Here is a 25047-nt window from a genome sequence, read left to right on the forward strand (position 1 = left end):
TGTGTCTCGGCGATCTTGATTTGTATACCGAACAAGTACCGTCGATCACGAGATTATACCGCGAGGCGAAACCTCGCGATAACCGAGGACAAAGCCAATCGTCACGGTTAGTCGTCGCGAGTAGGTATAATTATAATTTGCGGCCGGTGTTTAGGTATTGATTTCACGTATATCCGATTAACCGAGGTGAACATCATGAATAGATCGTAATTGCTTCGACGACAGTGGAATTCGACTTTCAAAACAAACAATAATGTTGTATTATTTAATTACAGTCCGCGTGAAATGCTAGTTTCGTATAATTTCATAAAGAATCTGCAGCCAATGAACGAAAACATCATTATTACAGGATACTCACCCGTGCTTATACATACACGGGTTTCACGTACCTCCGTTACACGTGTATTTATTTATTTTTACGCTGCTCGAGAACTCGGCTTACGCAACGTCGAGTTTACCTTACAGAATTCTCAATCCTCTACACACGTACGTACAATGTACGTGTACAATATATACGCGCCTTTCTAACCGCGAAGTTTAATCTGTCGCAGATATTGCGCACCGAATGGAGGAAAAGAAAAAAAAACAGGCATAACTATTATCGTGATAACGAGTAACAAAAAAAAAAAAAAATTCAATCTGCAAAACGGAACTTGATTTGAGGGGGAAAAAAATCTTTTTACCCTGCAGCGCGTTGTTGCGTAACGTTACAAATTTACGAACATAAATTAACGACTGATAGCATCGTTTATCTTTACGACCTTTCAGATATACATACGCGATTTTGCCAACATAGAATCGATGGAATACTCGACTTAAAAATAAAAGCAAAAAATTGTAGACAACCACAGTACACGAGTTCGTTTCACTCTTTCATTGCAGAATGGAAAATTCTTCTTGGAGCAAATCTATAAAAATAATGACACCCACAGTCCGTTCTAATTGTTCGGGAGTCTTCCCTTTGTGGATCAAACAATGTAGTTGTGATCATCTTGATAGCTTTAGGCATCGCGCATAGATTCGAGTATGGCCTGGCCGATGACACACGCGTATTTTTATAAGGTACGTAAATATGTGTGTATATATATATATATATATATATATATACATTGTACGTATGCACAATATGTTCCATCGATAAAACGACGACTTACAAATGCTGTCCTCGAATGTTTACTCGTCTCGTCGTCAGATGTTGCGGCTAGATGATAGCATTGTGCCTGCGTGAAAAACCTGTACCTATAATACACATATGACATACACGCGTGAAACATTTTTCGTCTCTTTGTCTTATAATTTTTATTATATATATTTCATTTTTTTTTGTCATGTTTAATTTTATTCTCATACTCTTTAAATTTTTCTCATTATCGCGTTATTTGATCAGCGAGCGGGTTTGCGCAGCGGCTACACCACCGACCTAGCGAAATGACGATTGACGGCCTTAAGTAAGGTCATCTGTTGTACATATATCTCCTCCACAGCCGGGGAGGTTGCCTCGACCAAAAGGTGATGCAATCATCTCTTAGGAAATAATATGTCATTTGTTTTCGTTTCTCTTGCTCACTTAATGGCTGGCTCCCCCCGCTCCCCTCTTCCAACACATCATCCTATCCGCTTTGTATAATGTACAGACAATGTTTCCGCAGATAGAGAACGAGTCTTGTCATTTTTCCTTGAGCACTCAAAATTTTTTACCCAGGAAATATCAACATGAATCATTCAATTCGGTTTAGAATTTTATTGCGTACGTTTCATCGTAAAAATTTCGAGAAACTGCACGAGTACGTAAGGATGTGAAAGAAATACCTGTTACTTAGAAAATCTGTAATATTCTGTAATTATTTTGACAACGCCGGTTAGCCGATCATTATTGACGACTTCCTTGAAACTGATCAAAACTGATATCGCGCGTTGTGTAACCCGGACTGAATCGCACCTTGAATGGAGGACGGCGATGACGTTCGACACCGTCAAGTGGCCACCAATCATCGCGCATATTTTGCAAAATTTATCCAAAACAGGCCGTGCCCGTTGGTCGATGATGCGTAGCCCCGAAACTTGACTTCCGCAGCTCGGTTGCACGGTACGATGAAATTTCAGATGATCGTTGAAGTTTATTTGTCTATATTCAATGAAACGTCGGTGTGAAGATCGTCATTCGCTCTATGTTTAACGTTCGATGTGTTTACTTTTGTTTCTCAGGCAGTCTTCGAAAATATGTATTTGTTATCCAGGGTTTATGTTATATTCGTATTTTCATCCTTATTTTTTTCGAATAACGCACTTGGGAATTACCTACGTAAACTATATTGTATGAATTTGGCATAAACAGGGAACTCTGTTGTTTTTGTTGTTCCTGCGTTCGAATTTTACACCCGTGTACAATATACATCGCAATTATATTTTTTTCGTAAGAGAAAAAAATTTGTACGTTGTATCCTACTTTTAAAAAGTAAGGTGGAATAATAAAATCACATAAAAATTTCATCTAAAGATTTCGTAAAATCTCTCTTACTTTAGTGTGCAGAATCGAGATATATGTCGAATGAAACACTTGGCTTCTAGAGGAAAATATATTTCCTCATGATTGGTTGCTTATTGATTCTACTGTCAAAATGATTGTTGTTTGATTTTGCTTTTTAATTTGTACATACAAAAATGCCCAAGATACGTTCAAGGGTTGATTAGCATCATTGAAGAAACAGGATTCGAAAAGGATGCGCGCATCCTGTCTACACGCGTTGCAAGCCATTTATCGTCTACTACTCCTGCTCATATCCGTGTTTGTCCCTTGTACAACAGCTGGGGAAGATCCAAGTATGAAAGGGCCTGCAGCAGCAGCAGCAGCAGCAGCAGGGCGAAGCGGATAAGGAAGAGGATGCCGACCAACGGGCCAACCGATACGTGAAAAAGGACCGAGAGGAAGTCGAAACGAGCGGAAATGGATCTTCCCGAAACCGGTGAGTAAAAATCACCAGCCTAGTTAGTCGAAAAAAAACAGGTCCGTAGAAAAAAGCAAAACCAACGTGACAGAATCGAGCTGCATGTGTCCGAAGTCAGATGTCGCCTACCACAAGTAGCATGACGATGTATCGTTAGGACTTTAGGGATTCGCGGAAAGAAACGAAAATTCGAAATTCGAAAAGGTTTGCCTAATACAACTTGTTTGTCTGTCACTTTTCACAGATACGAGTATGTGACCGACTGCACGCGATTGTTGACAAATGTTGTAAATGTCGAAAGCATCGCTTTATCGTGAGACGCTTCTCGCCCGAGTCGTTGATCGGCGCCAAGGCATGGTTTTAGCCTCAAGCTATCAGCCAGGTATCAATCTGCAGGGCCTGCAGCTGTGGCCCACCAGGTGTCGAACGACGCCGGAATACGGAGCCGTAGGAGAAGCCAGTTTCTCGGGCTGCATTGTTGCATTTGTACTCACCGTCGAGTAACGCTCGATGATTTTGAAAACGAGTAGAGCGACGGTGCAATCGCTCTAACGTCGCACCCTTGATGTCCTTGCGAAATTTCTGAACATCGTGAAGAACGATAAACCGAAGAGCTTTGCAGTCCGTGCGTTCAATGTATGTTAACGAATTGACCGGGCAATTCGTGGTGTACGGTATACCTTTAACGGTATTAGGCGACCTCGGAAAGTTCCGTGGCCATTAATGAATTGTTTACCTTAAAATTTGAAAAGTTTGGTCACAAAAACGCCTAACTGATCATAAATAAAACACCGGGTGATGAATGGGAACAAATTTCAACTGCTAAGGACCTTCCATACTGCAGGTTTGCGAAGGTTGCCGACGGTTCGCCGTTCGGCTCTCGACGACGTCCGTCTTGTCGGTCGTACAACGCAGTGTGTGTGTGCACAGCATGCGTACATTGCTCAGGCCACAAGCTTCTTTCGCAACAATCGTACCCGCGCTAACCTCGTTCGAGGTCATTCAAGCTCGGAAAATGCTAGACGACACGTCAGACTTCAACCGACTGTGCATATCCTGTCCGTATACATGCGTGTAAGAGGTACGTGTATACAACCAACTTGCAGACCTCTGTCACTCCGCCGTTTTACTTAGAAAAATTGTAAATAACATTTTTTCACACTTTTGTAATACGAATATAGAATAGTTATATTTGAATTTCGTACCGAACACGAGATCAATATTTACCGCTTCGTATCTGCTCTCGATTTGACCGCGATTATCCACATTTATTATTAACATGTCCGTTTTATACACATGTTCCTACATGTGATCCACCTCCACCTAGTAACGTACCTCTATATCCGTCATGACGTCGTAAACTCTTCGCCCATCTGTTGTTTAATGTTCCAAGTTTTGTCTTTCGAATGTCACGCAGGCTGATAGTTCTTCGTTCTTTTTGTGCAATTATCGAATTATCTAAAAGACGGTCGTACTCTCAGTCTTCGTTTACGAAAAATTTCAGTTCAACCGTAACAGACGAAGATCCTCTAGCAATTGTCTGCGCGAATGATAGAAAGTTTTCTTTTTCATTTATTACTAACTAATTCTGGAGTTTTTTCAAGCTCGGCGTAATCCTTGGTGGTCAATGTCCCGCTGTAGATACTTACCAGAAATGAAAATTAGAAAAAATGAATACGTGAAAAGATTGTGTAGAGAAATGTTTAAAAAAAATTGCATAACGCTATTTGGGACGAGGTTTCGAAAAGGGCAATTAGTCACATCCGGTGGCGTAAAATCTTTGGCATCGGTTGGTTATGGTTGCTTTTTCGGTTATTCCGGAACCGAAATTGCCACTGCCTAGCCTGCGTACGCACACTCCGTATTCGCCCAACACATGCTCTAACCGAATGCGTACCTTAACTTCTCGGGTATCGCACTCATCGAGACGATTCTCGTCGACGCGGACTGTCGCAATTTTCTATTTCGGTCTACAGAGGCGCGTCAGCTACTTACGCGTCTTTTCACATTTATCAAGCCATAGGTGTCCACATATGTGTAATTAAGCACACCTACGTTCGTACCCAAGTGCTCGAAATTTTTTTCGCATTAACACGCAATACGATGTCTCGATGTATATCTCGAGTGTGCTACTCGTTACGCTGTTATACCGATTCCTGTTACAATAGCTCAATCGCTGCTTCGGACTAATCGCTAAAGGGTAACAAACTTCCGGTTTCCGGTGCATCGAAAGCAAACTTTATCTCCTTGTATTAATTCCAACGTACGTACGTACCTACTGATAAAAACGCACGTTGTGTATAAATGTGTGTGCGTATAAGCGTGGAGTTTACACGCGCAGTGTATACACCCGACGTGTTTTGAGGAACGGTAACAGCTTCTTTTTTTTTATCTTATCTTATTATTCGTAATCGAGAGATCCAGTTCTTTTACCTTTGCTCGGGTTTCCTGCAGGAAACTATTATACAGCATGTATAATATGTATTCATTATTTCCTCGTACAAGCCTCGTATTATGCCGGAATAGAGGAGGAAAAGTTTTCTTTGAGGATAAATTTCACGGGTTCGGAAATACATTTTTCATACACTGTATTGATGCGAGAATAGAACTTTGTTGTGAATATTTTTTGTCGTTCCCCTCGACTCCGCAACAGTCTGATTTGAAACTTGCAATTCCAAAAAGAATCTAACAATGCTTTATACGCTCACGATATGCGTAATAATACGACCTCGAATTGCGGCTCATGCTATATGTGTCCATTATAAAATATTAATACATGTAAGTACAAGTACGACACGGAGTGTGTCAACTACGAGTACAATATCAACGACAGTGTCCCTCTTTTACGGTTTTATGTTGCTCTGCACAGATAGGTGGCGTTACGCCGCTATGTGTACACATACATACACTCGTATACATGTAATACGACATAACTCGAGAGTTCTAACAGCGGCCTCATTTCCTTAAGATCAAGGTGCTAATTAGAATTGCAGGAGGATTGCACCATTCGCTAATTACTGCGTGCAAGCGAAGGTAAGATTATTAGTCAGCGCGTCGGAGCTCGTCGATGCTGCAAACTCGCTTTTAAAGGTATGCTGCATCATGTGTGTGCCTGGGGCCTCCTCTACGCATCTCGACAGAAAGAGACACCTGTCATCGTTTATATAAATACAACTGTCTGTATTATCACGGGCAGGCAATGAAATCTATGCGCGAATGCCTTTTTCCTACCCGTAGGACGGGACAATGTTTCCAATTTAGTTTTCGATGAGTCATAGATTAGTACGAAATAAGGCGCAACGCATTGTCATACGATCTATTATATATTAGCGTCTTTGATGTTTTTGTCCCTCAATCGACTCTCTGCTGTCTCTGGAGAAGGACGAGGATAAGATTGATAAAAAGTACGTCAGTGCAGGTACGAAGTTTGTGAATCTAAAATCTAAATTATATATTTTACGTTTTATACATACAATATACGTATGTACGCGATAAGCTCTTCGCGTCAATCACTCCGCTATTATTTTATATAACCTCACGGTCATCGATCTTCATAAAACTCAAGAACACGTCATTGTTGTCTCGGTTATTATTAAACCAAGCTGTTATGTTTCGGTGGTGTTTTTCTTTCCCTCCGTTTCCTGCGAATAAAAATTTGATTTCTAGTTCGAAATAAGACCACGAAACAGAAACGATGAAAACAAAAAAGAAAAAACATCTTTTCGCGTACAAATCAAGAATTATATACATTCGATGCGAAAACGTGCTCGATTATTTATAACCGCTCGTTCGTAACAGTGTCTACAAAGATTCGACAAGCGTGCAGCACGAAACGGTGTACTTGAGTTTCATAAAAATCGACGTCCATGAAGTTAAAAAGTGGTTAAGGTCATAGTCCCGCATTATTATAAAACGAGCGTAGCGCGAAAAGTTGGAAGCGTAGGAATATAAACACACAAACGGCATTAGGTTAAAAAGTCGAGACAGAGAATCGAGCGTGAACGAAGGAATTCCTCGCTTGTTTTCATTCCTTTTATCTCGTCTCGCTCTTCTCGGCCACCGTGTAGGCAACAACACACATGCACGAAGATCGACGGCGGCGCTGGAACGGCGGTGGAGGGAACGGAGAATATTGCGAAGATCGTTGCAAAAATAGTGTCGGTTGGCCATGAACGGCAGGCTGCCGCAGGTAGGCGATGCCGGTGCGCTGCGCTGCGCGGCGTCGAAGCCTCGGTCGTATTTTAACTTCCCGCCTTGGTTAAAACGGGGCGACACGGCTGTTCCGGCACGTATAAAGCGTTTCGTCGTGGCGCGCAGGCGCGCTGAATCACCTGCGCGTAGGACCAGTGCGCAGCCCGTACATACTTCAGGGCGATGTTTGAGCGCGAGGCGGGGGGGCGGCGGAGCGGGGCGTCGAGTCCCTCGGGTTAATTCACCGACGTTTTCAGTCTACGCTTCGACGTCGTAGAGTTACAAGCACCAAAATGGCGTGCCTGAACAGAATTTCTTCAACCCATTGCTGCTGTGGTTTCTGAGCGGAGGCCGGTCCACAAGTTGGTCCGTCCATAATAACAGGCACGGGATTATAGTCATCGCATAACAACGACAGCTTGATTATTCCTTTTTTTCTAAATACGAATTAATCAGATTACCAAGGAAACGATCGATCGTGCGAGAGTATAAATAAGACAAATAAACACACAAACGACACGACGAGGAAATAAAGAAACTAAGGAAAATCAAGAATAAACATCCATCACCCGTGCGTCTTTGATAACAAGTTCGACCGGTTTGTCCGGAGATTTGTTACTTACTGTTTAATTTATTGTTGTGTGACGGTGAAAAACATACCAATTTCGGACGTGGTACCCCCGTTCAGGAACTAACGGCGATTATTACGATATAACGGTTAAAGATAACAAATTACAAGGTACGAATCAAGGTGTGCGTCCTTCTATGCATACATTATACACAGTAATCATCTTATCACACAGCCAGCCTAATCGGCGCCTAGTAAAAAGGACTATAAAGCTAACACAGAGTAAGAATATTGATAAACTAACGAGACATGACAAAGGAACAAAGTGTTATTAGGAGACTTATTCGACGTGTATTATTGTTATCACGACGATATCATCGTCATCGTCACGTTCTTCTCCTTCTCGCTCCGGTTCAACTTCTTTCCTCGTCTTCTCTCTTACTCAAATTCTAACCGTCGTCATCCTGCTGATTACTCAAACTTAGATCGGCAATATTTCCGTTGGGCAAGAGGTAGTGAATTTAAATTGAATCGAATAATATCGTGGGTGGCCTCGGGTATTCGTAATTGCTATACCAGTCGCGGTTCGACCGTATTTGACACGTAAGCGCTACGAAGAGAGACTCGTGCATGTGTGTGTGTGCGCGTGTGTATGCGTGAGTGCGAGTGGTTGCGGATCGATAGAGGTTCCCATTCGGTTACCCGGTGCAGCAGCCGCCGGCCACCGCTAACCGAACAAAATGAAAAGTAACATTTTGGGGATTAGCTTTTTGTTTTTTTATTTTTTCATTTACTCTCCACAGCCGTGATTCGAATCTTTTTCGAGCCAGTAGTAACAATCGTTCGCAATTTTGATCCGCTATTGGCTTATCTCCGCCATTTTGACCTTATCGAAGGATATCTGGGTGTAGTTCCTCTCTCGTCAACCGATGCTCCGCGTTTCACGACCGTCCACCTACACGCGGCTCTTGCAATTTCGTCGCGTTGTTTCGTCAAGGTTTATTCTCTTTATCTTTTTTTATTCTTTTAAACCCCCCTCCCCCCAATCCTCCGTTCTCATACCGTCAGATCCACGTCGCCGTCTGTTGGACGATCGGAACAGCGCCAGAACACAAACTTGCGTCAGTCAATTTTCCGCGGCTCCTCCCACCTCCACCTATCCTCGTATAAGTTCATTCTTTAAATACGCGTGCTTGCGCGCGTGTGTCGCCTATGCTCAGATCACTCGCATGCCACCGGGCACCCGGACCTGTTACCACGCCCCTGGAGGCTAGACTGTGTGTGTGTGTGTGTGTGTGTGTGTGTGTGTGTGTGTGTGTGTGTGTGTGTGTGTGTGTGTGTGGATGCCCCCCTCCCTTGGCCACGCTACACGCGTGCATACCTAACTCCTCCGCAACTCTGCGAACCCGACCGAAGTTGCAATCCGATTTGCGCAAACGTATCGTATGTGTGAGTATGCGTGAACGTATGTGGATATCGCAAATGTTGCGCGCGTATTAACGTATCATGACACACAAAAAAATAAAAGCAGCGACAGATGCGAAATAAGTGTTGCCAAATTCAAAGATTTGCTTTGTAACTCGTCGGTTTTTATTTTCATTTTTTTTTTTTAATCATCGCCCCTCAAAATTTCTCTCAATCTAAAATCGGCTGGTATCGTACGACGAAAATTGAATTTTCACTTTTCATTCATTAGCAGAAAGCACACTCGTCGAGTTTATAAAATACTTGAATATTACGATGCATGTATTTTTAATACGGTCGTTAATTTTTATATTTTTCCCTTTTTTTGTTACAGTTGAGAATCGAAACCTCGAAGAGATCACGCGAAACGAGAGTATCTGCGATCACCGACTGTGTTAAGGGGACACTCGCAGCCGATCTCTCTCTGTGACCAAGGACTAATATGATGCAAATGTGATTAGGAAGAACAAGTGGATATAAAAGAATGATATAAACCTATTAGCAAGTTGCGGATCAACTATGCAAATAGAATAAAACGTGATATTATTGTCGATACATACGTGTAGTTGTATATTAGTATTGTAATTTGAAAATAGTTAACAGGAAAGAAAACTAATCATACGCATTGGTGTATATATGCAGTTCGACGAAGATTAAACACGATTTTGAGTGGGGCAGAAAACGGAAGATAATATTAGTGAAGCGAAAAGAAAAAAAAACTTTTTCTTACTACGTAAAAAACGTTGATGAAGTGACCACATGAAGTTTTTTTTACAATATAAAATTGTGCCGGGTGAAGATAAAGCGTGACAACAATCAATCGGTATAAAACGAAAACTTTAATGGAAATATTCGACAATATTTGATAAAAATAACTTGAAACGTGAAATATAATAGTCAGGTAGTGTTTTGTAATAACAATAAGTATAATAATAACAATCAGAATCATTGGAAAAACAATATAAATAGTCAAAGGATCGGTGGGAAATAGTGGTGCGTGCGGTATCGTAGTACGAATATGAGAGTTGCTAGGCAGCATCCGTTGCATTTACAAGTGACGCGAACGAATAATGGAAAATTTCTCGTCAATTCGAACGGTAGTCAACACGATGTTGGCGTTCAGCAGCAACGGCAACACCAGTATCTGCAGCAACAGCAACTGCTGCTACAGCAGCAGCAGCAGCAACAGCAACGACAGCAACAACAACAGCAGCAACAACAGCAGCAACAGCAGCAGCAGCAACAGCAGCAAGAGGAACAACAGCAACAGCAACAGCAAAAAACGACGAACGAAGAGACGACGAACAGTAATGTTTCGACGGCGATATTTCCGAGCTGCGAATCCGTCCCGACGCCGAATCATGGACCAACTCTGTTGGGGGAAAGGTTCTTGCTCGTCGGACCCGCCGAGGGCAGCGCGCTGTATCGATGCATCGACGTGAAAACTGGTCAGCAACTCGTTGCCAAGGTCAGTATGAGATCTCAACTAGCCAGATCCTTGTATCTTTGTACACCTAATATACCTGTACCTATTATTAACCTGTTATTAACAACCGGCGGCGTCTTTTGCTCCCGGGTTTTTCGTACAAGGTTCTTCATTCATTCAACATTTGCAATCGTTGTCGTCAAGGTTTTTTTTTTTTTTTTGCTTTTTTTGTTTTTTGCTTTTTTTCTTTGTTCTCCGTGTTTCATCGCTTCGGTAAAATCGAATCAAAGCAATGTGAATTGAATAGCACTCTTACGGATGAATGTTACGATGTAAAAAATTTATAACCACGTACAAAATGGAAAGGACAGAAAAAAACAGATTGCAACGCGATGACAAGAGGATTTTATCGTAATCCTCCGTGTTGCTGTTTGCAGGACGTACTTGTGTTTGCCGGTTGAATTTCGATTACTCATTATTGCGCGGCACCGTAAACCGAATGTGATGTGAAAAGGAAGTTGGACGAAATGTCACGAGAGTTTAACGCGCGTCGAGATAAGGTCGGTGCTCCAATCCTTTGAAATTGCACCTACAGTAAGAAAGAAAGTGAAAAATATTGCTATCCAGCACGCGATTTATTCTCTGCGATATACTCCGTCGTAATGCAAACAACTCGAAACTGTTAAATATTGTTTCGCTGAAGTTGATGATTGCCGTTGAATTAGAGTGAAGAAAAAACACGTCGGATTTTTTTTTTTTTTTCATCCATCTTGGAACGGAAGCGTTGTTGTAGTTATTTCAATGCGAAATTTGATGCACGAAAAATAAAATACCGGTTTTTGTTGCGTCGAAAATTAAAAAACAAGATACCTGATCAAAGTCAAGAACTGAGCCAAGAACCGAATATCATTCACGTCGAATAACATATTATCTGTTTTTCAAGAAGCGCGTAACTTGTTTACATAGCTTATTATAATCGGGCGTCTAAATTCGACACATTCATAAATGACATGAGGAGTATGAGGCGTCTCTTGCTTTTATCACACGTTGACAAGAGTCTTTCTAATTGCAGTGATACGTGTGAAAAGAATATTTTTAACAAACGTACGAAAGATAATAATCATAGTTTAATACGCGTGTATGTGTGTTATTCGCAATAGTACTAAAATCTCTGTGTCAAGGTTCCATGAATAATATAACGTATTCTCACCACACTACATGACGTGTAATATCAACGTAGTTGTGTAATCAAATGACTAAATTTTCTTATCGTTTTTCTCGGCTAGTGTACTTGTGTGTACGCGTAGTGCGTGTAGTACGCCGCTCGGTATGGAAAAACCGTTTTCCCTTCCTCCTAACGGGGTTGAACTTGACTCATTAATTACTTTGTCTGTACGTGTGTACATGTATGTGTAGCGTAAGAAGGTCTATTTCGCCGTATTCCGCAATAACTTGTAACGACTCATTTAGTACGATACCATTTTCCCGATCTAAGCGAGCGATAATCACTTCCGTCTTGAAATTTTCTTCGCTCACAATCAATCGAATCGAATCTTGCGAAATCATTATCGCTCGATAATTGCGCGACGCCTGACTAGCTTCTTCGAGATTACCATTATCATTGTTATTGTTATTACGGGTATGCAGATGCGTATGCAAAGATACGTAATGCAAAATGTGCACACACTATATTGAGTATTGTTCTGCGAGAATTATTGTGCAGTAGGTATCGATGCAGCGCAGAGATCGGACGAATTGCAATATATTATACGTTATACGTCACATACGTATACCTATACGTTTGATCCCTATTTTTGGAATCCTTTGAGATTTGTTTATACAATTCCACACTAGGTATGTAAAAATGAAATATTAGGGTAATAAGGTACAAGGAATAAAGAGGAAAAAAATCCAACTGTCAAAAATGCAAATAACGTATTGTGTACATATCCTACTCACATACGACAAGCGATTGCAACTTATCACCTCGTTGTTATGAAATTTTCAATTATAACGCGCGTGTGTCGCCAGCTCTTGTTTCTTCATCACCTCTGTTGGATGTGTATATTACACATGAGGACATGCATAGATATGTAGACATATATATATACCGCAATTTGCACAACGTATTTATCGCCTGTACATAGGCACATATATAGCGTCATGTTACTAGGTGATCTAACAATTATTAAACTCCGCTGCTGAAACCGACAGGAGTGGCACATTCCGCGAATTAAATTCCTCTGTGTACACGTATATATAATATGCATGTATAATGTAATATCTCCTAGGCCGAATAGCCCGAATGTCTGTCTCTCTCTCCCACCCCTTCTTTGTGCCCTTAAGTGTCTCGGGGCTGTGCACAATGCGAGTTATATACTTCCTTCTAAACCCGATGGTGCCCGTTCATTGAAACACAACGCAATAATAACATGTTGGTAGAAAAACATGAAACGTAAATCCTGTAGCTGTTAGATTCGTTTGCACGATGCGAAAACTCGAGCGCGTAAATGAAGGGATGGAAACAAAAATTGGCAATAATTCGTTTCAATTTGTAGGCACGGTAGTCTTTTTGTAATATGGCTGTTGATGATGTTGCTGATATTATTATTATTATTAATGTTATTGTTGCTGACATCACTAGCTATAGCTTGTGTGGAGTTTCATGTATTTTCATTGCATTGGTCTTTACACCGTCTAAACGTGTCAACTGAAACGATATTGAGAATTTTTATCGATTTGATAGCCTGCAATTCTTATCAAATATAACGATCAAACGACCGCAGTGATTAGAAATGATTTCAATGTCATTTTCGTACGGTTCTTTAGCGTGTACGGATGTTTGTACGCGCGCAGCTATCAGTCATGAAGAAAGACTTCTGGTGCGCACATTGTGTATCACACACATAGTGTGGTACAATTGCCTCTATTATACACATTGATTCAGATGTGATATGAGAAAAATTTTGAAGGTGTAGCTTTTTTGTTTTTTCTTTTTATCATTCGAAATCAGCGAAACAATGCACGAAAGAGAAGATGAGGTCATCAATATGTATATATATATATATATATATGTACCATACATAGTTTATCTCAATGTAGGTACACACAGTTGTTTATTGAAATTTGATAGAAAACGTGGTACATAGAGTATGCACGTGTACGTATGCATACAGTCTTGCAGTTTTAGGTGCTTGTATGCTTAAGGTTGTACTAAACAAAGCGCCATCGCATTCTTACAACGTGCATGACGCGGTCGATGACGTGACCATTATTTTACCGACTGTCGTCATCTGCTTGATTGCGATCCCCGAATTCCCGTCAATCGTGTTTGACTCACATCGTACATAAGTGTCGTTACACGTTCATGCCGCGTGAATGTAGCTACAGTTTCATTGTTCGGATACGCTTATAAATTGAACTTCGAACGCGAGTTCGTATTCTGATTTATTATACGGTTGTAATATTTTTTTTCTTGTTCCAGTTCCTGTTTCTTCTTTTTTTTTTTTTTTTTTTCTTTTTTCTTTTATCGATATCTGCCTTTTCTTTCATACGTAATTGGAAATAAGGAATTTTTTTCCCGTTTAAACCTTTCTTTTCATCACGTCCACAATTTCGTTTCTGCATGCATTCCTGATGTATGTGCATATGTACACATGTGACGGACTATATACGAGGCACACGTTGCATCACGTTGGTACGGATTTATACCGCTGCGTATTTTACGTATGGTACAGCTCTCTGGGTACACAGCAGAGTTTGTGAGGCATAGGCTATTATCTTATAAAAGTCCTCTTTCTACATCGCCTTCGGGCAACGGTTGCTGCACGCTCGTTAACAATTGGGCAAGAATTGACCAAGCTGCAGCAAGATATGGTATAGAGTCGCGCTTCGATTATATACATGTATGTTATACATCTATACTCACCTATCTACCCACCTCGTCTCGAACTCGGCCTAATAACAATATCACTCTCCCATTATGAGAATTGATTACGTAGAGGACAAAAATTAAAAAATAATTATGAAGATATTAAGGATATTAAAAATTCCGTTAGTCAATGGTATGGATGGAACGTTGGAGGAAAAATAAAAAACAAGAAAAAAAACTACACGCAATGCACAAGGCTGCACATGCACTTTTGATATACCTGCCAAAGAATACTCTAAGGATTTTAAAATCGCGTGACAAGGAAATGAGGAATCGTGTACGAATAACAAGTGTAGCGATGAGCTTCAAAATATAACTATGCGTATATGTTTTGATAAAAATATTTCAGTTCAATACAATAATTATCGTACATCATGAATTATTTTATAACTAGACGTTTTATATGGAGTCAAGTTTAACAGCACAGTAATTCAAGTTACCAGTTCTATTCGTTTATTTATGTATGTATAAATGAACCCAAGCTCTGTACAATATATAGTGCAGAACAAAAGGATCACAATTGACCAAATTTTAACCGAACAAGTTTAGAAATATGGTCTATAGAAATGGTCTTATTTTTTTCCTCAATATGGTTAATATACGATCGCTTACGTAAGATGAATGAGAAAATTTCCCACCGCACAGATAAGAGTGCGTAAAGCGTAAAAAGATAGATATATGTATTGTTAAGTAAAGATGAAAGGATGTAGCCAAGTTTGTAACCCGTAAAATGCTGACGGGGCTGATTCGCACGTTGTCGCAATATTGAAAATAAAACGTTTTTCGTACAATATACAATCGATTAACGACCACTACTGTTATACACCGTGTTAGGTAATACGTACGAACTTAACGATGACATCGTTATAACACATCGTACGGTCGTGAAATTTTGAAAAAAAAAAACAAAAAAAAAATTAATTTATATATATATGTATATGTATATCAGTATAACGCAATGGCACGCGTCATCTCTGTACAGAGTTAAAATTGGATTTCCTCATCATCATCATCATCATCACCATTCCAAAGCGTCGTCACCAATCGGTTTCTTATCTTATTACAGGCATTGACTGTCGGCGACAAGGGAGGTCAGGCCCTTCTCGAGGCGCATCTTCGTCTCGACGGAACCGGGGCGGCGAGTGGAATTGCTGGAGTCGTCGACGCGCCTGGTGGACGACGGTATCTTCTCCTCGAGGGACACCACGGCGATCTTCACGCCTACGTAAGAGCCCGTAGACGACTGCGGGAGCCCGAGGCTCGTCGTCTCTTCAGACAGGCTGCCAAGGCCGTTTCAACCTGTCACGAGAACGGCGTCGTTTTACGGGACCTGAAATTACGGAAATTCGTATTCGCCGACGAAGCAAGGTACGAACGCGTTCACGTGAAACGTGATCATCACCGATATTATTACCCGTATGTATGGATAGGCAGGTCACTCTGCGGCGTCTAATTTGGTAGATCGATTGTTAGGAATCCGGCAGGAAAATGCAACTCGTCGATTTTGACAATTCGTACGTCTTTCGGTGGAATCGTAATGTCATTGTGCTCTACTGCAACCATTCGCGGTAACGTTCGGACCCCGATATATCCACGTCTGCACTGCTGCAGTGTGCATTTCGTCGCTTTGCGCCAGAGGCGTTTCAAGTCTGTACCTACCTACCTACCTACCTACCTTCTACCTACTATATCTGTAGCTCTTGCTGCTGCTGCTGCTGCTGCTGCCGTCGTTGCCGGTGTTGGCAAATCAGCATCCACTGCACCAGAGACTCGCTCGCATTCCGTTCTCACACTGTAAAACGACGACAAACTTGTGTGCATGCGTGTTTAATGGATGGATTGTAATATATATATATATATATAGATATTGGTTCTACCGCAAGGGAACGCCAGCGAAAGAAGCGAATATACTTTACCCCCCTTTTACATTTATGTAATAATGTAGACAGATTTTGCAACCACTGCACCGTTCGATCTGCGCGTACCTCTTAATTTGCGAATTTTCAAACAATTGATTCCTTTTTATTTTTGTAATAGGTTCTTCTTCTTCTTTTTTTTTTTGTATTCCTATTCAAGTCATCTCCTCATTGTGTCGATTCGCATCTCGCGCAGTCGTTCCGGTTCTCTCGCATGCCGCCGGTTTTGGCAACCAATGACTTCATGACTTGGAATGATTTCAACCGATTTCTGGTGTTCAGTTTATATTAGACTTGTTGATTTCATGTGATTACATATTGTGTGGATTGCAAAATTACCTGTCACCGCTTCGCGATAAAATTTCATTGCATTCTTCATCCCGATTTCAAAGAAATTTCTATAAATACCGTGTTTTTTCTCCGCATATTTCCGTTTATTCCAATATCCACCCATGTATGTATATTCTCAATATTACTTACACACAACCAACCTTTGTCTTGATCTATTTATTATTTCTTTTGTTTTATTCGCATCGATCTCGAAATGCTTGTTTTGTATTTTATAAACAGATATGTAACTGTACGTTAGTATTTACAGGTGATTGACCGTGAGACGCGAATCTCATGTTCGTCACGTTCTTTGTCCGGGTTCGAATCAGAATTGGAACTCTCCGCTATACACGGATTCAAAGTGACTATAATCCTTCCCGAATGCTCGCTCTAGTTAATTGTAATAGCCTTATTAACGATATTCTTTTCATAGGTAATCCGAATTCAATTTTCTTAAAAGACGTCTTACGGCTTGAATTTCAAAAATTCCGTAACGCGATGCCGTACATTTTTCCGTTGCGATAGGCTTATGAATATACGCGCTAACGCTCTCTGATATTATATACGTTGCGCGCTTTTCTCGCTAGGCAGCGGCGACGTTCTTTTCGTTTGTTCTCTCGTTCGCTTGCCCGACGTGATCTCTCGTCGCGCGAGATGTCGCAAGTTATATGTATTGAAAAGCACACGCGTGTCACATGTGGTGTATACACATATACACACTGTGCATTCATCCCATACACCGTGTACGCATATGCAGGCGTATTCGTATATTGGTTCGTCGACTATGTATCATACTGACGTAAGTCGGCGAGTTTTGAAACTCTCGCATAATTAGGAAACTCTTGAAGCGCCGGACGCGCGTTTAATCCTCGCGTGCAGTGCAACGCGTTTTAACAACGCTGTTTGTCGGTTCTTGCTCGTTGCTGCGGTTGCTTTTTATTCGAAATCACGCATTCGCCCGCGTACACGTAATTGAATATCGGTCAAAGTTCCTCCCTCGCGAGGTATTGTTCATTCGGGAAATATTCCATCACGCACGCTGCGATAGCCACATCTCTCCAATTATTCTGTCTCTTCTCGTGTATAACATGCGCAACGCGGTTGCAGGAAATTCATGTTTTCCGCCTGCAGGTAACGATGAATTGGATGATTAAAAGATTGTCACTGAGGAAAACGGTATAAGCTTGATACACACCTAAATCTAATCATGCAGTTCCTGATGTACGTATGCGTATGTAAATTTGATGATCTACCGAACGAAGTACGTATCACCGAATCCTCTCCCACATAATTTTTTATCTGTCCCCAAGTTGAATGGGTAAATAGGACACGGTATAGAAATTTAGTCACTATAATACCCGCGGGGCGGTGAATCGGGGGCATAATTTATTTGACCCCGATTATACGACGAGGTATAATGATTTCTACGTTTTACTTGCACACCTATGCCTACCCGATATACGCGATACACGCAAGTTACATTTACAACTTTGACTACTTATCGCTCACGCATCTTCGGCGTGACAAATTAAGTATTTACCCTAATGATTTTTCGTTTCTATACTGGTATAGTACCGTATATGTATATCTATTTAGACTGGAAGCTGTAGTCGCGGAAAATAAAATATACCTACCTAGTTGAAACGTCATGGGAGCGATTCGGCTTGAATTTGACTGAAAAATTTGAGTGGACGTGGATTATGGCGATTTTGTTATCGCCCTTCGGAGCGTGTGTATAACATGAAAAGATCCCAGATTGTTTCTAATCCGTCGCTTTAATCATGCTCAAAAGTTTGTTACAAGGATAGCCGTGTGTGTGAGTAACCAGATGAAGAGTAATGAAAACATTTGTAACTACGGTTTAAAGATATGAAATCGTTCGTTCCCGATCTTGATATCATATCGCCCTGTAATAAGGTGTAATATGTATACAATATACTGCAAGATGAAAGCAAGAAATACCTCGTCGGGAGTCCGATCGTCTTATCTTGGGTATATATATATAGCAATAGTTATACGGTGATAAATGCCAACGTACAACGCGCAGCCGTGTATACGTGTACAAGTTGTAGGATGATTGTACCTATAGTGTTGCTGGCATAGAACTGTAACGTTGAACGAATTTCAACTATTTCGCAATCCCGGTCAGTCGACGGACGTTAATGTTACACTTTGTACTACTACAAGTAGGTGTGACCGGTTACGGGTAGTCCGAAATTCGCTACGTTCTACCGGTACCTTATCTCTATTATAAACGTGTAGGTTTAAAACGCGCGGCCGAGTTTTGCGGCAATTCCGCGTATTACACATTACAAATACACTCACGAGAACCGAGTCCCATGCACGTTGCAAACCAGCTTATCGTTATATTACGTAGGTATAATGTGTAATATAATTAATGTGTATACGCAGGTATTTTGTATGCGTGTATAGGTATAGGATGCACGGAATTAAAAGGAACGCAATGTGTATCTTAAGGTTCTTGAACTCTCTCTCCCAAGTCACGACGACGACGACGTGATGACGATAAGTATACGCGGGGCATCGGTATATACCGCGCGCCGGTGAAAGTTTGCGAAGAAAGCAGCTTTTATAATGGTATTCGCAAGGATATTATATCTACAGTGTGATTCATTTTTCACCGTTTCAATTACTTGTCCGCATATTTCGACACACGTGTAACGTATTTATACAATGTAAGTAACTTGAAACAACGATTCGTCATGGGAATATTGATAATTTCACAACGAATTACCGCATCTCACGCGAATCAGTCTGTAATTGGATCATTTTGTGTTCTTTAGAATAATCCTAATCTTTTGCCGAAATCAATACGCGATACTCTTGACACTTTTTTAAATCATTTTTTCCAAATTTCCTTATTGAGCAAGTCCCAGGTGTGCGTATAAAATTCGAATTGATTCATTATCGAAAAAATATGAAACCACATTGTGTCGATAGTTTAATAATTTCCACAGTATAACGGTGTTATATTCTCTTTATTCGTTATTTCGAAATTTACGACTATTATTGGATCGGATCGACGAACATTTTTCGTCCGTCTTACAATAATGTAAGTCATGACAAGTCTGCTATAATCGATTGTCATAAATCATCCTGGATGGTTAAACCAAAGTCACCGTGTTATTAAGCTTCCTATCGATTCTTTAATTTCTTTTTACCTTTCTCCGAACATTATCGCGCGGTTGCTATGCGAATGCAATAATTGTCTGACGTGAGAAAATTTCTGGAAGAATAGGAATTCGAATTTATAAATATCTAGATTTCTCTCGAATCGTTGTCCCGTCTTGTAGGCATATCTATTTACAATCCGAGAACTCCCGCTTACCCGACGGGATGAATACCGAATATGAATATCGTTAACGATACAAGCCTGCGTTATACCTGCCTGTGTGTAGGTACTTTATAAACCGGGTGATGAAACATTGACGATCTTACTGCAGAGGGCATTGACTGACTGACTGACTGACTAACTAACTAAATAACTAACTAACTAACTGACTGGTTCGACTGATGAACCGACGACCCTGTCGTACTTTCTATAGCTTTCTCGGAATTTTTTCGATTTTTTTCTCAAGTCCTTTATTAGTATACGTATACGTATATCTATGTATTACTTGGGCACACTTCCATATGCGGAAATGACTAAAAAGTCGAGATTATGCGTCGACTTACGCGCGGTGAAAGATACCACCAACCATGTGAAACGAAAAAGTATCGCAACGGAAAACATTTCGATGCATGTACCTATATGTAAATATGTAAAGCCGGCTATAGCGATATTCTTACGACAACAAAATACGTAACCTACATATGTGTTATATATACATTCTCTATGAAATCCTCTGTTAACAAGTCTAGTTTTAGATACGTATACGCTACTGTTGGTCAATAAGTCACGGGTAGAATCAATCAAACAGTTTTTAAGAACGTTGAATAATTAATATATAAACTCGAGTGTAAATTACGGCTGAATTAAAAATTCCGTAATGTTACACATTGATGACGGATTGTTGATTTTTCAACTTTATTAAAATCCTGCATCATTCTCCGTCAAATATGTTTACTTATTAATACCTGCCCTATAGACATATTATTATACATCCGCATGCTTGTGATACGCGCGTTATATCGAACTTCCGCGTTGCGTGTCGTTGATCGGCGCCTCTGCGATCTCTTTCTCCTCTTTCTCTCTCTCTCTCTTTCTTTCCATTTCTCGTTCATCTCTTTCTCTCTTTCGTTCTATCTGTTACACGCTGCGAGTTGCTTCATTCATATACTATACGTATACTGTACTCAACCGCGGCAGCGATTTACCAACAGAATGTTATGCCGATGTCCCAATTGATGCTCTTGCTAAATAATCATGTATCTCACACACAAGTTGGTAACGGGTTTCTTAAACCAACGTCGGTGAAATACGCCAGCGAAGGTGTACAACATACGTATATTTATGTACCATATATGTGAATGATTTATAAAGTTAACAGCTGTTTTTTTTTTTATCACTGTTTTTCGATCGACGAGCAACAGAAGGAAAAATCAGTTTTATACTAATTCGACGTCTGGTAACGAACGAAAAAGTTTCGAGGACCGAGGAAATTTTTTTTTTATTTCCATCACGTCACGCAGGAAATAACGTTTCAATTCAAATTTCATACGTTATCATTCAGAGACGGTGACCGGCAGAAAATTTCATTTTTTATATTTAATATTCAAATTGTATCTACTTTAAACTATTTCATACCATATCACGCATGTCCAAAACTCGAGCAGCAGCAGTAGCAGCATCAACGGCAGCACTTGAAGTGAAACGACCGCTACGAATACCGTTTGTGCCACTTCGAAAACAGAATTATATATCGTAATATAGGTACCTATATACTATACGTATACGGGATATTATTTTTTATCTTTTCACGCAGAATAAAATTTTTACTGTTTTTAAGCAAACGAGTATTAAAGAAACGTATGAATGCTTTTTACAATAAGTAAGCGTTTTAAAGATTTAGTTATTCTATTCCTTTATAATTTGCGATCGATATCTCAAGGATGAAAAATATTTAGAACATTTAATATTTTATATTTTTTTGTCCTTTCACTGTGATCTAATAATTTTCTGAAAAAAAAAACAATACCAACAACGGAATATACAGTGAAATACATAAGGACGTTAATATTTGGTTGTAAAATGATTGATATCTTGAATTTATGAAGGAAACATATTACGGTTTTTTTGTTAGAAAATCATTCAATATAATTATTGTAACGAAATTTCATGATACTATGAAACTACTTTTAACATAAACTGAACTGACAAATTATTTCACAATATTTTGTTAATGTATGTTGTTGTCAACTGGATAGTGGTGTGAAAATTATCTGCAACCATACTAAATCCTGTTACACATTTCATCATTGATGAATGTTTTTCTACAATTGGGAAAATTAACTATTTTCGTCGTTTTCACTTCCTCATATAGTAAATGCATTGTTGGGAATAGTACGAGAAGTTGTCTCCGAAATAATACAAATCGAAACAGAGAAAAAAATTATCTATAATTTTGTTGATTGGAGCGACGGTTACTCGCGATGATAACTATGAAACCCGAAAGGATGTACCTATTTAAAATTGATGAAGTATTTAGTAAGCTGTACTTTAAATGCTTTAAAGTTGCATAAGGAATCTCAGAAAGCAGGCGATGAACAAGTTACTGAAAAGCATGTTAATTTTTTGCTTGCAGGACGAAATTACGTTTGGAAAGTTTGGAGGATGCTGTGATCGTCGAAGACGACAATGATAAGCTTGCTGACCGGAGAGGATGTCCGGCGTACGTTGCACCGGAAGTTTTACGCTCCGGACGTGCGTACTCCGGAAAAGCAGCTGACATTTGGTCGCTTGGGGTTCTTCTCTACACAATGCTCGTCGGTCGGTATCCCTTTAACGACGCCGAGCACGCTTCTTTATTCGCTAAAATATCACGTGGACAATTCATCGTTCCTGAAGGACTCAGTCCGAGGGCTCGGTGCCTGGTCAAGGCTCTGCTGAGGAAGGAACCTGCAGAACGTCCGCACGGAGAAGATGTTGTCCGACATCCATGGCTATCAAGACCTCTGAATTATCCTCAACCGGCAGCACGATCACCCTACGATCAGCTCGTACCGCAAGCGGCAACGAATTACTCTCAAGACTGATTATACTGCAAGAATATTCCACTGTGCGATCTTTCGGACAAATGTATTTTTCTTTAGATTTGTGGGTAAATTTGAAACAAAACAAATACACGTGTGTATATATATATTTACTCCTACGCGCGCGCGTATGTTGTGTGTGTATATATATCTAGTTTTCGATTTAGGTTTGTTTGTTTCGTTTCAATTTGATTTGTTTAATATGATCTGGTTTTTTTTTCGAGAAATTGTGATCTTCGGAAAAAGCAGGCCTTCCATTGAACTTAATGAAATGATTTCGATTACAAGTTGAAAAATTCTTGCTGTTTGGCCCATTTTTGGAAAAATATTCATTATTGAAAACCATTCCGCTAACGTTCTCTCACTGACAACCTTTCAAAGCTAACCACATTTTTTGAGATCTCCTAGGACTTATTAGGGCTGAATTCTCTACTAATCGTCAGATTTAGATAAACAAAAAATGACCTGATAGTCGAGAAAGCGAACAGATTTGAACTCTCATTTATGTAGCAACCCTGACAACGTTCCTATATAAATTTTTATGTTTAATAATGCTCCTTTGTCTGCAATTAGTATTAGTTAGTTCGGCCATTGGGTAGTAATTTTTTCCATTTGTGATTGGGTCATGTGAGCACTGTTCTTATTTTGAAAGTACGTGGGAGGTTTTAAGAACGTTGTTAGACTGTATGAAAATAATGGAGAGAATGATTATTATGGTTGCATTCATTGTGTGCGTATTTCATAAAGTGCGCTGGAAATATTGAATTCTTATTTATTTTATTAGTTTGTATAGTCTGTATTCAAGTATGATACGTTGCGTTTACGAATGTAAAAATTTGCTAGGGAATTCATTCGCCGTCATAAATGATACTTGTTTTCTATACGAGTAATTTTGGACAATTTTCAGCGCTGTTCAACTCGTCAACGTTGAGTCGTTTACAGACGTTTATTAAAGAACATAGAACATGTGTTAAATCTGATAGTTTTCGATTTCTTTTGGTCAATAATATTTATAACTGAACATCATGAGTATTGTTTTGATACACTTATAGCACTTCGTGCTAGTTTCCTTGGAATATTGCATTTTTTGTTCATCATCTCATATGCGCAGAAATTCGTTGCACGTGAAAAATGAAACACTGGAATTATTTTTGGTAAATTCCAGGCTCATAGCTCGTTGATATTACTGCGGATTTTATACATGCTGTCCAAAAGATAACAGAGTTAAGAAATTTATATTATAAGAGATCGCACACATATACAGGGTGTCGCAATGTCTATTATCTACAGAATTTAAATACTGTTTTTCTTAACTGAAATATTCGAAAACCAAATTGGTAGGTTACAGAAATTAAAGAAACTGCCGACAGCCTATAGTATATGTATACCACATACTAATAAATATATCACTGATTATAAAGGCATAGGTGGGAAATTGTAATTGTGATTGTTAATTTTAATATTATTTTGTGAGTAAATGCAGTTAAATAATTCTGTAGTAGGGTGAATTGTACGAAGCTAAAATCGCTGTCTTTCTTCCACTTATGAGAGATGTTTCTGAAAATTGATGTCGAGCTATTCAAAAGTCGCAATTTGGCTGGTTGTATAGGCCGTTTTTGTACCTGCGACATTTTGTTGATATCATTTAGTCTCCGACGTAAATTTTAATGACGCGATAAATACGAACTTGCATATGCACCTATGCGTTTATAATTTGGTATTGAAGTTCCGAATATTACACGTTGTTTTCCCCCTATTTCTTAAGTAACTGCTTTTTTCGCCGGGTAGTTGCACCAAGCGTGTTCCTATACATATGAATATAGATTATAATTATATACGACGAATATACTAACGCGATCATGTAAATAATACGTCAATCGAATAAGTCCTACGTATAATTAGGTAGGCTAATTATCAAATCCTGTACATACAAGCAAACACAAAGTCTTTTGAATGTAAACTGACAGCGGAGAATTTGAAATAATTTATTTTAATCTCTAATTTCCGCCATACCACTGGAGGGGGGGAGGGGGGGTGCGTGTGCTTTCTGGAATGATGATCGC

General features: G+C 39.8%; 1 protein-coding gene across 3 annotated transcripts; it reads left to right on the forward strand.

The window, feature by feature from the left end:
- Positions 1-2805: 2805 nt before the first annotated feature.
- LOC124298236 (tribbles homolog 2-like) lies at positions 2806-24944 on the forward strand. Of its 3 annotated transcripts, none has more exons than XM_046749978.1 (4): positions 2806-2963; positions 9503-10636; positions 15592-15893; positions 22537-24944. In XM_046749978.1, exons 2-4 carry the CDS (start codon positions 10187-10189, stop codon positions 22985-22987), a joined length of 1203 nt encoding a protein of 400 aa, XP_046605934.1. In that variant the 5' UTR covers positions 2806-2963; positions 9503-10186; the 3' UTR covers positions 22988-24944. The 3 variants fall into 3 exon arrangements, with proteins under 3 accessions (XP_046605934.1, XP_046605935.1, XP_046605933.1); XM_046749979.1 differs by lacking the exon at positions 2806-2963 and adding an exon at positions 6340-6363; XM_046749977.1 differs by lacking the exon at positions 2806-2963 and adding an exon at positions 7385-7875.
- The last annotated feature ends 103 nt before the right edge of the window (positions 24945-25047 follow it).

Source organism: Neodiprion virginianus, chromosome 2 (genome assembly GCF_021901495.1).
Source record: "Neodiprion virginianus isolate iyNeoVirg1 chromosome 2, iyNeoVirg1.1, whole genome shotgun sequence".
NCBI lineage: Eukaryota > Metazoa > Arthropoda > Insecta > Hymenoptera > Diprionidae > Neodiprion > Neodiprion virginianus.